At 37.0% G+C, this 14,167-nt stretch overlaps 1 protein-coding gene and 1 long non-coding RNA gene across 3 annotated transcripts; both read right to left on the minus strand.

Annotated features, from left to right (window-relative positions):
• Positions 1–245: 245 nt before the first annotated feature.
• Positions 246–13,692, minus strand: LOC144635096 (uncharacterized). Of its 2 annotated transcripts, XR_013567298.1 has the most exons (3): positions 3,703–3,783; positions 3,282–3,351; positions 246–1,015 (listed from the first exon to the last, which is right to left on the minus strand). It is a non-coding gene; the product is annotated as an uncharacterized LOC144635096 (long non-coding RNA). The 2 variants fall into 2 exon arrangements; XR_013567297.1 differs by lacking the exons at positions 3,282–3,351; positions 3,703–3,783 and adding an exon at positions 13,301–13,692.
• LOC144635050 (histamine N-methyltransferase-like) lies at positions 9,683–10,743 on the minus strand. Its single transcript, XM_078494118.1, has one exon. It carries the CDS (start codon positions 10,706–10,708, stop codon positions 9,797–9,799), a length of 912 nt encoding a protein of 303 aa, XP_078350244.1. The 5' UTR covers positions 10,709–10,743; the 3' UTR covers positions 9,683–9,796.
• Positions 13,693–14,167: the final 475 nt, after the last annotated feature.

The raw sequence follows: 14,167 nt of genomic DNA on the forward strand, positions 1-14,167 counted from the left end.
GTCTTGTAATTCGTATTGGTTAAACTGCAGATACATGCAATGCCGTTTGTGGACTTTTTTTAATGCACCCTTCCTTCACACGCGCAGTGAAAAGCGCCACAATTCGTGCTTTTCAAAATTCTCCTTACGTAACTCACCTAACATAAGACCCTATTTAACCAGTAAAAAGGGATGCATTAACAGCGTCTTATGCAAACGTAATATTTGTTTTTATTTTCAGTGAATATCGGTCAGGTTTGTTTGATCATTGGTAAAATATGGGAAGACAAACATCTGGCTCAATTTACTAACTCAGTATTTGTAGACTAAACACAGTACCTCACACTGCTTTGTGAAAAATTATTTGTATTTATGTTATAACAGATATGTATATGTACTCATACAATAAACACATTAGCTAGACTTTGTAGCATAAAAGACGCTTATTTTCTGTTGTTATTTCATAATTTGTCAACTTAGGGCTAAACAATCGTAAACTTTCCAATAGCACGTGCTAGGGGAGACAATTATATATTTTTGTCCAGTTTTCTTCCAAGTCACGTCTTAAGGTGACAGAAGACTGAAATCCTTATCCGTGAAGCACATGGAATTCAAAATTAAACAACCAGTACAAAGAAGACTAGGTTGTTAAGCGCACTCATTTCATATTCAGTTTAACAGGGCACGGAATTAAGTAAAAGTGCCTTAATTAAGTCATGTTAAGTGTAAAGTAAACAAATCCGATATTTTCGAGAAAAAAATGGACAAAAGGAATTACGTATTATCGAAAGGACGTTAAAAATACTGCTTAGTTAATAAAACTGAAGAGACGGTGACAACGTAGTTTATGAAAGACTACCAGTTTACGTCTAAGGGCTTGTAAGAAGTAAACATGCCAATGTCCTCTTGATGTAATCTCATCATGAAGCCTTGTAGAAGTAGATGAATCCAAGGACTCCAGTGAAAATCTGGTGAAAAACATTGATTTTTGTGTTTGCCTGTCTCGCTCCAGTAGCCCGCCACTTGGTCTGGATATCTGTAACATAAGAAAGCGACTCCGAAAAATATCAAAACATATGCTAATTATTACCTGTGGCTGCGTTCAAAAGCCAATATTAGCCGGTCAATGTTACAAGTACAGTTACATGTTAAGAACTGTGAAAAGAAACGAAAAAAGCCGGTTAACTTTATCAACACGTTGTTTAAATATGTTTTGCAGTCAGTTTTTTACATTTTACAGTCATCTCTGCGTTTCGAGAGAAAATTAAGTTTGCATACAAGTGACAGAACGAAACACGGTCAATGAAATCTTTCCGGCGGTGCGAGAAATCATTGTAGTAGTGTAAAATTTACAATCACGACGCGTAATGTTGCATCAGTTTGTTGAATCCCGTTTGATTAGTTCAAAGTTTGCTCTAAAAGCCATCAAACATGCGCCCGCTTTCAGAGAAGGAAATATTAAATATTATTCCCGTGAATGACATTCAATCTGACAACTGATAGCAAACAACCTTTTCTTCAGACATTGATATAGTGTAAGTAAAACGGTCCCCTAATACAAATGCGTTTCGGGTGAAATGTTTCGGGAACGAATGTCCTCTGCTGTGCCACTATAAGGCTGACATTTACGTTATGAACACGGCTTTAACTCAAAGCAAGTGTAAGTTGCAATAAAACAAAAAGGTACTGCGGCTATCAGTCTCGCTTTGTTCATAATTCAGGTTTTTTTCCTTGTCAATCTCCATGAAATGAATCAGTTTTATTTCTATGCATTTTTGTTTTGACATGAAGTCTGAAGAAATTTTGAAATGTTCCAGCTTTTCTTGCTTCGTGCATTCATTCGAATTCTATCTGTTTTCAAGGATTAGGCTGTTTTTCATTTCATTCACGATTCTATGGGGGTGCTTATTTTAAGAAATTAAATATAACGAGTTTTCGAAAGATGAACGTAAAAAAAGCGAGGTCAAACTTTTGGAGATGCGTGGTCTGTGACGACCTGTAAGACCTTTTCCATAATGGCTCAGTTCGTGGTATTCAAGTTTTCATACGTTACGGAATTAATTCTTTGTTCCTTAACTAGTCTTTTCCCGCCACAATTTCTGGCACAAAACCTTGCTTCTTTAGCTGCCTAGTTTTTCCTGTGTTGCAGTAAAAAGGCATAGTGTGTCTTGCTACCTAATTCGTTTTTTTGCGTATACATAGTATGAGGCCAGTCTAAACTGGACTAAAATCGAAAGTCGCTATATTATCTGAAGAAAAGAAGACTGAAGACTGAATCTACATTTCAAAACAGGACAATTTGCTGAGCCTGGAATGTATTGCTACGAAAACAGTACATTTTCACAAAGCCAATCGCTGTACATGCATTCTTTCTGAAACAAAGATAGCGCGCCTTACATAACAACCACTAACTTTTTATCTAGTCTATAATTAAACAAGAGAGTTTGAAATTGTAAGAATGTTGAACCTGCCGCAATCGCTAGACTACTCACCATTATTTTCATGACCAAGTCGCCATCCATGCAATCGAGGTTGATCAGTGTTACAAAATGTCAGTTAACGTTAAAGAATAAAGGAGTCTTCATTGTATTGCAAAACGCGGGTATGTGTTGTGCAATCACTATAAGTTTCTTGTCCACACAACTGTTCAGTTTTCAGTAACAAACGCAGAATTTTAACAACAGCGAGAACATTGTAAGTCAGTAAGGACTAAATGAAATAGCTTTTGGGAGGCAATAAAACACCCCGCATTTATGATATAACATAATCGCCTTTTCTAAAAGTTTAACTCAACGTTTTGTTGTCGAAAAAAGAGTTTTAAGTAAAAGATAATGTGCTATTCATTTGATCGAAATTCCACACAGCAAATTCAATATTTGTTTTCTTATTATCTCTATTTTCATCCGAGAAATCATTAACCGCTTAAAAAGGTTAGTAACATTAAAATTGCGCCGGGCAGTTTTTGTTACGAAAGGTTATAATTTCTCTGACCGAATTACGTAATTCAAATGACTTCAGCAAGAGATACAATGACTATTGTTTACAGAGGAAATTATCCAAGGTTTTTTTATGACAAACCTGGCAATTCGTTACGATGATCATGAACTACTGAAGTTTAGTTCTTGAAAAACTGACGTCAACTCATAAGCTTGCAAGTCGCTTTTGAAAAGAAGCACATCAAAAAACAATTGACAAAAAGGCCCTTTCTTCGCTTAAATGTATGACATTCCAGTAAACAAATGTTAATAAAAAGATAGAATAGTGATTAAACGAGTATTAAACACTTGTTCTTGAAAACTCACCTAGTCTTTCTGAATTTGCGTGGATTTTCATAGTGCTGTTCCGCGGCTAACATCGTTAACGGTTAGCTGACTTTATCCCATCAACAATGCAATAACACAAGTGCGAGACATGTACCATTATTTAATTACAAATGTCTTTGAATACCATAGAAAAGCTCATACGATTTCATTTTGAATTATCTAGCTGTTATTTTAAGTGGTTTGGTAAAAATTACCGAGCGTATCGAGTTAGATTCTGAAAAAATGAAGCTGACTAACGTGCTTACAAGTCGGTTTTGTAAAGAAGCACATAAAAGAACAATCAACTAACTGAAACAAGACCATAACAAGTTAAATGGAATAACAGCAGACTAGTACAGTGCCAAAAAAGCAGACTTTTGCTAAAAAAGATGGAATAATGATTTTGTTCATGAAAACGCACCTGAAATAATCTTTCTGAATTTGCGTGGATTTCCGTAGCGCTTTGCCGGCTAAACCACTGTAAACGGTTGGCCGATTCAATTCTATCAACAATGCAATAAACAAGTGTGATACTTGTACCATGTGTTTGAATATAAAACAGCCCATAGAAAAGCTCGGAGGAATTCATTTTAATTTATATCGCTATTAGTTTAATTAAATTTTGGTAAACTTTTCCGAGCGTAACTTGACTGATTGAACACTGAACTTGTGTTTCACAAACTGGAGTGATTTCATTGAATGTTTCTTTTTGGTCAGTGCACTCAATTATAGTTTGCTATTTTGATAAGGGTTAAGGTTTTGAAAGCGAAATTGCTAGAGAACCACCGTCATTTCCATATATCTGCAGGTATTCAAAAGTTTGTTTTGCGATGGCATATCTATTTTTGCTGCGGCGCCCGAAAAACCTAAAAACTGTTGCGTTTCATGCATTAGCAGTTTCAACGACAAACTGAGGTGAGCGGTTACATTTTGCGTGCAGAGATTATAAAGTGACCTAACTTTCTGATGTTGAAATGTTCAGGCCATTTTTGCTATTGTCACCTAGTAAAGCGCTCATACAATTTTAATTGCCTTTTAACAAATGACCGTAATCTCAATGAGTACTCCGCTCTTCAAAGGAAACAGGTTATTGCATTTTTATGCGTGGGAACGAAGGCCTTGTGAAAATGGCTAATAACTGTATCTTCTTGTTATTTTAGCTTCAAGCTACACCCTCCCCCCCTTCCCTAAAAAAAGGCTGAAGATGGTAAATAATTAGTTTGTGAAAATGTTCATGCATGTTACTTTTATACAGTTAAAAGGTTTTTACGAGTGCTTTGGTTAGTTAATTAAACGATGAAGCACATGAAATGAATATTTAATGGCCACTTTCTTTAATTGAAAAATACTGTTAAAATGCCTAGATCGCCGCCTTTTGTATGGCAAAATGAGGAAGAGAACTGTAAAACGACTTACAGTAGAAGTATTTTCTATGCCTGATAACCGACGTAATAAATTGTGGATAAATTGTTTTAAGTATTCGGAAAGTATTTCGCGCTTATTTATATGTATCACTGCCTCTTTAAAGTGACCTAGCTTGCGGAGGGGGCCGAAGTGGACTTCTAACATGGTAACAAAACTCTAAACTAGTATAGAATAAAGAAGCCGGTGTTATATAAGCTGGTTGTAGTTTTTTTTTTTTAATATCGTTTAATATAAGTCTGCTTTTTCTCTTGTCTGCTTTTTTCCTTGTTCAAAGCATCGATCTACCAAAAATATTGATTTTTCTGTTGTCAATGAAACAGTTAACATACGTTTGTATCAACGGTTTGTATTATCAAACCGGTCTTCAAATCAGTTAATCAAACAACTAACATTCTGGGAAATCGATAAATGCTTAAAAGATAAATGTATAGCTTCTATTAATAATTTTCCAATGATGTAGTTTAGAAGGTAGCTAAATTCCTTTAATGTTTCAATTTAAAAATAAATATATCATCTCGTCACACTTAATTGAATTGCTTTGAACACTGTTGAATAGTTGGGTAATAATATAGTCCTTTTATTTTTTGGTACATTGAGCAATTTTTAAATAAATAGTTCCATATCTCGCTGACAATACTAATTCTGTTTAGTTAACAAGATTTCAGAATGGTAGTAAAAACTTTTGGAAACTCTAATAAATGAAAAACTCAGAGAGCAAATTATTTTAGTGAAGAAAACGTGGCAATCTCGAGCCCGAGTGAACGAATGTCAAAATTAAGCTCCGATTCCGACGCCATTGTGAAAATACTGCCGCAACGCGTTCTCGATAACTAAGATCCACCACAGGCGAAAATTGAAATTCCGCCACATTAGTAACTAAAAGAGAGAATTGAGACAAAACAAACCACTTCAAATTATGCGCATTTCCAGGCTTGTTTTCTTTTTCGTCTTTTTCACATAGAAAATGCCGCAAATTAAAAAACGGCGCTTTGATATGTTAGTCTAGATGTGTGTGCTTCTCACAGATTTTTACAGTTATTGTTATTTCGAAATATCAAGAACCAAGAAAAAAAAGAAAAAGTTAACAGTGGTAAAAATAAAATACAAAAATTTGGGAACCAATTACAGTACCTTTATTCGCAAAAAGTGTTTGAGCTTAGTTCAATTCCAAATCTGTCTCCTTCTTATATATCCTTTAAAAAAAAAAAAAAACATTTACACATGAACATTATTCCATTTCTCCTTCTAAACCTTCGTTTACCAGCGGTAAATTGCTAACATTTTCGTGATCGAGAAACTTTGGAGCAGACCTTCAATTTCCGTAAGGAAACAGTCCCTTTCAATTCAAATCCTGAACACAGGTAACATTATTGAGGCAGCTTCAGGTTTTGCTTTGTGACTGGAATGGTACCATTGTGACCACACTATCTTGTCCAAAACCAGGTTGACTTAAGTAAGTTTTTTGTCCTTGTATTACCGGCTTCTGAAAGAAGGTTCTGACTGAGTGCAGCTTGCGCCGAAAAAAACTGAACTGACATTAAATAAAACACGTCTTAGATTCAGAGCAATCCGGATTGCGTTTGCTGTTTTAATCTGTAGGCACTTTAATGACAGATACTAGAACTAAATTTTTTTATCAAGACACAGCTTTCCATCGCCGTTATGTAGATGTGTCACCTGAAAGTCTTTAAAGGACCTCATTATGGTTCTTGGGTGTAAAGTTTAATTAAAACGAAACTGAATATTGTTAATTAACTATTGTGCTGATCCTTGCTTACGATTGAAAACAAAGTCTTTTTTTTTAACCAGAATTACACTTTGTAGATTCCGCGAGGGAATAAAAACTGATGGAATAAAAGCCGAATAAAAACTGAAACACTAAATAAAACACGTCTTAGATTCAGAGCAACCCGGATTGCGTTTGCTGTTTTGCTCTGTAGGCACTTGAAACGACAGATACTAGAACTACATTTTAATTTTATCAATACTCGGTTTTCCATCGCAGTTGTGAGAATGTGTCACCTCATTATGGCTCTTTGGTGTAAAGTTTAATTAAAACGAAACTGAATATCACTAATTAACTATTGTGCTGACCCTTGCTTGCGATTGAAAAGAAATGTCTCTTTTGTTAGAATTACACTTTGTAGATTCCGCGACGGAATAAAAACGGCAGGAATAAAAGCCGAATTAAAACTGAAAATTAAATTAAACACGTCCTAGATGCAGAGGAATTCAGAAAGCGTTTTCTGTTTTGCTCTGACTTAAAATGACAAATACTCGAACTACATTTTAATTTTATCAATACTCGGTTTTCCATCGAATTCCCGTTATGAAAATGTGTCACCGAAAGTCTTTAAAGGACCTTATTATGGCTTTTGGGTGTAAAGTTTAATTAAAACGAAACTGAATATCGTTAATTAACTATTGTGGTGAACCTTGTTTGCGATTGAAAAAAAAAAGAACTTTTTTTTATTAAAATTGCACCTCGTAGATTCCGTGACAGGTTTCCAATGCTTTGTCGGAACATATCAAAGGTTAGTTATAGTTCAATTTCCCTGACAACAGTAATAGCTTTGTAACACAATCAGCTACAATTGTGTCTGTAAAATAATAAGACGTAAAGCTAATGGTAGCTTGTATCATAACATTGCATTAAAGCTGACACACGATAAAATAGTTACATTATGAATATGTCTATGCTAAGTTTGAAATAATACAGTTATATAGACAACTATGTCCTGGAAACTATGTCCTAAAATTTCTAACTTTCAAACTTTTATTTATTACAATAAAGGCCATTTAAAAATTTCTTTCTTAATCACCTTTTTTTCAACACCTGTAGTCTTGGCAAAGTTTCTTAGGTTCAGTTCAGGTTATGTCAACCTTTATTTTTGTTTTGGCAATTGTTAAATATCTCGCGGTACTTTTGTTCTGATTTATATCGCGGTTCAACAATGTAGTTTAATTTATTCATCGGCTATACACCTAACATATCTATAGTCTCCTAAGCCAGATTGTTTTTCGTTTTCACCGCTTTGCGTCGCCTTAAACTTTCCCATTCTCATCCCCCGAGCCGTTTGTCCCTATTAGCCTACTAAGCCTGTCGCACAAGAAACAAGTGGCACTAGGGACACATGATTTGATTGGCTAGAATTTAACAAAGATAATTTTAATCTAGCCAATCAAATTTACCGTAGTAGAATCCCTTACAACAAAGGGATTTTAAAACCGTTGATTTGATTCGCTAAATTTAAGTTTTATGTTTATAAAGATCTAGCCAATCAAATCTATGGGCCAAATGTTCCTCGTGCCCCAGGCTCAGCCGGTTAAGAGGGACAAGCAGGTCTGGGGACGAGAATGAAACTTTCCTTACTTTTGTTCTCTTGAACACGTGGACCCGGCTCAGTACTTCTGCACCATGGTGTTACTTACGGTAGGTCAGCTTGAGAGGGTAGAAATTAAAATAAAGGTCGATAAACACGAAAGTTTTGCTCCAGTTAGGGTTATGCACCAGAGGCACGCTGCTGGGGTAAAGCTCCTCCGTGTGTACCAACATTTTCATGGGTATAATTCATCCTCGAGAGCAGAATTTCCACCCCGCAAAATGCTCCATGAAATTAAACCTGTTAAATATTTGGGAGTAAGAGCCCTGGCCAAATTGAGCAAACTTGAAAATGCTCCCCCGTGTGTACTAAAATATGGAACAAGCATCCTGGTGTGTCCACCGTCTGGAAGTTCAAATAGTGAACATCACAGTCGGGCATACAAACCACAGGAATTAACGGGATATTTAGGCCAAAAATTAATGAGACATGGGGTACTCAACCTCCCCCCCCCCCCCCCCAACGGGCCTCGCTTGTTGATATATTGCCGTGAATTACCATATGGGAAGGGGAGAGGCTGAATAGAGAGGGGGAAATGTCTTATTAAAAGTTTGAACTTCCAGACGGAGGGGTTTTTATAAGGGGAGGGGAGGGGGAGTTCTAAAGCTGAGCGACAAAGCAGAAAGAAAGATCAGCATGAAAGATAAATATAACTAAACCAACTGCGATGTTCGATATCCCAGAATTTCTTTTAAATATCCCGTATCCCGTTAATCCCCCCCCCCCCCCCCCCTAATAGCTCGCATCCTTATAACTTTTTACCTAAATATCCTGTATCCCGATAACCGCTAACAGGGCCTCACAAACAAACAAGGCAACTTCCCGCTTCTAAATTTATTCATCCATCATATTTACATTTAGAGTGATTTTATTTAACCCGTGAAGCAACATCTAACTATTAGAGCTAAATAGTCAAAACTTAACAAATAAAATAATTCAATTAGGGTCTGGTTATATCTATTTGAGTAGAAACTATTCCATGGTCGAAGTAAAATCACTCTTTTGTTGCTTCATTGTGAGAATGCGTTACCAAACAGCAGTAATATATTGAAAAGTCCGCTTTATTTCTTTAATATGTCACAAGACTAATATACGATTCAAAATAAACCGTCCCTCCTCTAATAATCATCCCCCTCTTGAAGGGTCTAAAAAGAAAAACCCTCCTGCTGGGTGCATGGGAGGGGCTTTCACGTGCATGCAAGCAGTTTTTGAGCCTTAGTGAAGCGGCAAACTTACAGCAAGAATTACCTCGTCCCCAGGCTTCCCTCCTTAGTTGGTTGGAGCGCGGTGTTCGTGGTGTTGTTGGTGCTCTATGTTTTCCGTTCCTCACAACCATTGAAATGCAACGGCTCCTTAAACTGAGACAGTAGCAAGAATATGATGTGCTTTTATTGTACGTCCTTCGTGAGTCTCATTCCTCCCAGCCTCTTTAGGCGTTCTCGGTCAATAAGAAGCCGGGCAAAATTATAAGTATTGTGTGAAGTATGCCAGATAGAAAAAAGACAAACGACGCCTGCACATCTTTATGAAAAGGAATGAATGTTATAGGAGGAATAATAATAAAAAAATAAAATAAATTAGCCCGACAGAGGAGGTGTATTTTTTTTTTGCTTGTGCCTGTAGTCCATTGTTTTAGACTTCGTGAAACCACAGTATCATGAAAACAGCTCTGTTTGATTGCTTTTTAAGATATCAGATGAATATTGTTTACTTATAGATTATAACTGCTGTATTTTCTGCTTTGACAAACTTTTCACCGCTGTCGTTAGTAAATGCCAGCGAATCAATCATCTCCATCACACTGTTAAACAATTCTCGCTCGGCATTCGCTCGGAAATTTTGCTGTTGGGTTAGAAAATCGATGAGCGGGTCAACCTCTGAAGTTGGCTCATGGAGACAGGCTGTGACATTGATTTGAAATTGCTTCCTCACCGGGACACAGTACTTCCAGCCGTATTTCTCAGCGATGGCAGTCAGGTCTTGATCCGTGTAGTAGGACATAACTTCTGAGCCACAGCTTAGGCTTCCTTTAAACGTTTTACTTACTTTAGCAAAGTATGATTCCTCGGTTTGAACAAAGCAAATAATGGCGCCGTTTTCCTTTTTCAGGCGTTGTTCGAAGCATGATCGCAGAGCATCATCCACATCCAAAAAATAAATACTGTGGACAAAATGAATAAGGTCAAACCCTTTCTCGTCAATGATGGTTTCTTGGTTGAATTCCTGGAAGGGTTTCTGGTGCCATTCAAAAGAAACATTAGCTTCATTCTCTAACAATGGCGGCAGCACAGACGCCTTCATTTTGAATTGCTCTAAGAGACGTGCGTTCGGCTCAACGATTACGTTTTGAATAGTAGGCCTTTTCTTCTTCTGTGAAATGAGGTACTCCGCCATATTTTGAAGAATTAGTAAATCAATCTCACCGCTTCCACTTCCAATGCCTAACACTTTGAGTGGCTCGTTAATGTCAATGTTCTCAATAATCTTCAACAGAGCTTGTCTTATCCCTTCTTGTGTAAAGTTAAGCATAGCTGGTTGTCTTAACGTTGAGTTGTCGACGAATGCTTGATGCGACCTTTCGTATATGTCATGGGATTCCCAAAGTGGCACTAGAGGCATTTTGTCGGAAAGCCTGACTTAGCGATCCAGAAACGATTGAACAGGCAGCGGTGCACGTCTACATATAATAGGTAAATTTGAGATGAATCAAAACGAATAATTAACAATTCGCCGAAGGCGAAGTGAACATTGGGGAATTTTACCGAGACGAACTCAAGGTAATTAAATATTCATCAATGTTTGCTGAGTCGAGTGGGGCGAATAATTGTTTTAGTATTGTTTTCAGAGGTGAATATCAAGAACTGCAAAATAGCATAAAAACAACATATACAAGTGCTCGCTTTCACACATGTATCATTATAATCATTTTAACAACACGTTGCTATGACACCAATAGTGCAAGTTCGTACATGTAAACCAGTTTTAATTAATACATCGATTGTAACTGAATTTGCAATTCAGTTTAGGCAATAAAACGGAACAAACCAAACACTGCGAAAAATAATTATCTGGTACTCGGCTTTGTTTAATTGTTAGTGATTAGCAAATGTGCTAATCCACTTGAAATACATGTATGTAGCTTTGGTCTGAAAGTGAAACTAAAATAGTTCTTTTTTGGTCAAGTGATCTGCCACGGTTTCTCATGACCGCCGGCGATCTACAAAACCAATGCATGTGTTTGCTTTTCTTCTATGCCTTTTATAGAAAATATTTTTGGTCCAAAAGCCTTGGTAGTCAATTTTCAAAATTCTAAATGTTTTGAATATCCCGAACTTGAAATGATTTCTTTCGAATGAACAAACATTTTCATTCAGCAAATCCCGCCATGTTTACTTGCCTGGATGACAAAGGTGGTGAGGCTTAGTAACTATGCCTTAAATACCATATTCGCCGGCTAGCGCGGCGACCATAGCGCCATAAACCGAGTTTTTCTAGCTGCTTTAAACCCCTACGAAACCGCCAGCTACGCAGGCAAGAGCTTTTCGATGAACCAGAATAAGTGATTCTTATATTTCCCTCTGAAAATGTGTGAGTTTAGATTGTTGTTGGTTGTTCGAATAGCATGATCGTCCGGGTGAGAATAGTTCTGAAACGATTACTGTTGTTGGTAACTCTTACCCGAACTGCTTATACTCCCGGGTTAAAACCATTTACTATGTTTGTTGTCGCAATGTTTCGCGTCCTTGCTCTGAGGGTTTGCCTCCGTGTTCTCTGGTTTTTCTCCCTCCACAACTCAACACTTCAAAATTCCAATTCAATCAGGGAACAGTGGATGAACAGCCACTCTGAGGAAATGCCACTGCAAATTTTCATTGATTGACTGATTAATTAATTTACATATATTTAACATTTCGTACCATTTTCAGTAACAAATTGCAAATTGTGCAATGCTGGCCAGAAGTTTTCGACAAGGTGGATATCTCTTAAATCAGTTCTGCCCCTTTACTCTACTGTCGCCTTCATTACTTAACATTTTCGTTCCCCTGATTCCCCCCCCCCCCCCCACCTAAGACAGGATACTCCCCCCGAAGATAGTAAATTGGTTGGATTCTTAGTTTTGAGCTACCGCCACCCCTTCATGCAAGAGTAGTCCGCCGGACTACTTTATTAATTATTACAATTACGCCTATTTTGTTTACCGGGCCACACTTTACTCAATATATCGTATTTAGTAATTTAGGTTATAATTACAATTTATAACTGAAACTTGCACTTCGTTAATCTGTGTCGTTCGAGAATAGTAATAGTATTTTTTGGAGTATTCGTATTGCGTTTACCTATCATGTTCCAATTAAAAGCCCTTGTGGGCCTCATAAACGTTTGAATGTGGCTAAAAAATGCTACAGTGAAGAAATATATGATACATACAACACACCTAGCCAAAAAATATAAGGCAGTGTTCATTACAGTGGTGAACCAATGGGTGCTTAAGAACACTTCTTTGAGAAAGTGAATCAAACTTGGAAATTAAATATTGAAACACCCCTTCATTTTTGGTGTGTAGGTAGGTTACCTTGGGGGATGAACAAAAACAAGCATATTTTGATTGATAGATCTATTGTTGCCATGGCAACCGCAGTTGGTCATGCAAGCCTCAGGTTCGTGTTTTGAGCTAAGAAATCACTCTCAAAATATAAAAATATACGAGTCTAGTTCTATAATATGTGTAAACCAAATCAAACGAAATCCCAGCACAAAATAGAGGCATTCTTCTAGTTTATAAAAATTATCGTAAAATTATTTTGCGATTTATAAACAAGGAAAAAACTGTCGCTTTATCCTAGTGTCTGTCGGCCATTTTGACAAGTGGGAAAATCAAGCACGACCAATTTCGAAATTTCTCGCAAAGTGCTCAATTTCTTGAAACCAAATTAGAAGCAGAATTAAAACGGTTATTGTAGTTTCTAAATATTATAAAATATTTTTGGGGAAAGTTATATTTTCGCCATGGGCGTTCAATACATACAAGGCAAATTACAAAAAGTTGCAAGATTGGCCATTTTGAGGGCCGCACTATTTGGCCTAAAATGGCGTAATAAAGATGAAGTCAACATTAAAATATTTTCTTTCACCTGGTATTTTACTTAAATATGACTAATACGGTTTTGGGCTCGCGAATTTGGTGAAATCTAAATTAATACAAAAGCCTACCTGGCAAGTTTTTGCAATTTCTTCAGGACGACTTGTCTCGAATTGTCGTGTGGGTTTCGCCTCCGCTCCTCCATGTTCTTGACCAAATTGAGCACAGAAACTAGTAGAAGGGCCAAATCTAATAGTTTGGCACATTAACATCCATTTGTCTGCGTTCCAGACCACAAATTATGTTGCATTAATCCGCATGACTCGATAAACAACAGCTGGCCGCCATGCAAAAACACATCCGTGAAGAATGTTTGTGATTTCTGCCGTCGATTACCGAATCTGTTAAGCACAGTCCACCGAAAAAGCTATATAAATCACTGTACTTAGCAAATGTATCATCTGAGAACAACAAAGAGTGATACTTTTGGCTTAAATCGAGCAGCGCGAGCTCGATTGCTGAAATGTTGTTAAACGAACAAGGACACGACTGCTGACCGGATGTAACGCAATACAAATGGTGTTGCGCCGGATGTAAGTGTGTTTAGTATATATCGTGGTTCTTTTAGCTTTGGGATTTTGTCTGTCCATCTGGTATTAGAGGTGGATGGTTTTACAGCGACAAAATAACAACCAAAATATAATTGCCAGATACAATCGTACCACAGAAGTTGAACCTTTATTTTACTGACGATGAGTGTCATGACTGTCATCTGCATTTAAGACGCAGCACAAGAATAAACACAGTGGTGCATACATCGGTCAGAAACTAGCATATTTCGTAACGACGTCCTTGTCCTCGTTAAAGGCTACGCCGTTTTTGTTATTAGCTGAATCTTAAACAACAACAACAATAGTTAAAAAAAACCTCGTCTTTTCTGGGTCGTCTCCAAAATACTGTGCAGGATTATTTTTATACTGATACACTTATTACAGACT

The sequence above is a fragment of the Oculina patagonica genome, chromosome 13, assembly GCF_052425735.1.
Source record: "Oculina patagonica isolate OP01 chromosome 13, crgOcupat, whole genome shotgun sequence".
Classification (NCBI taxonomy): Eukaryota; Metazoa; Cnidaria; class Anthozoa; order Scleractinia; family Oculinidae; genus Oculina; species Oculina patagonica.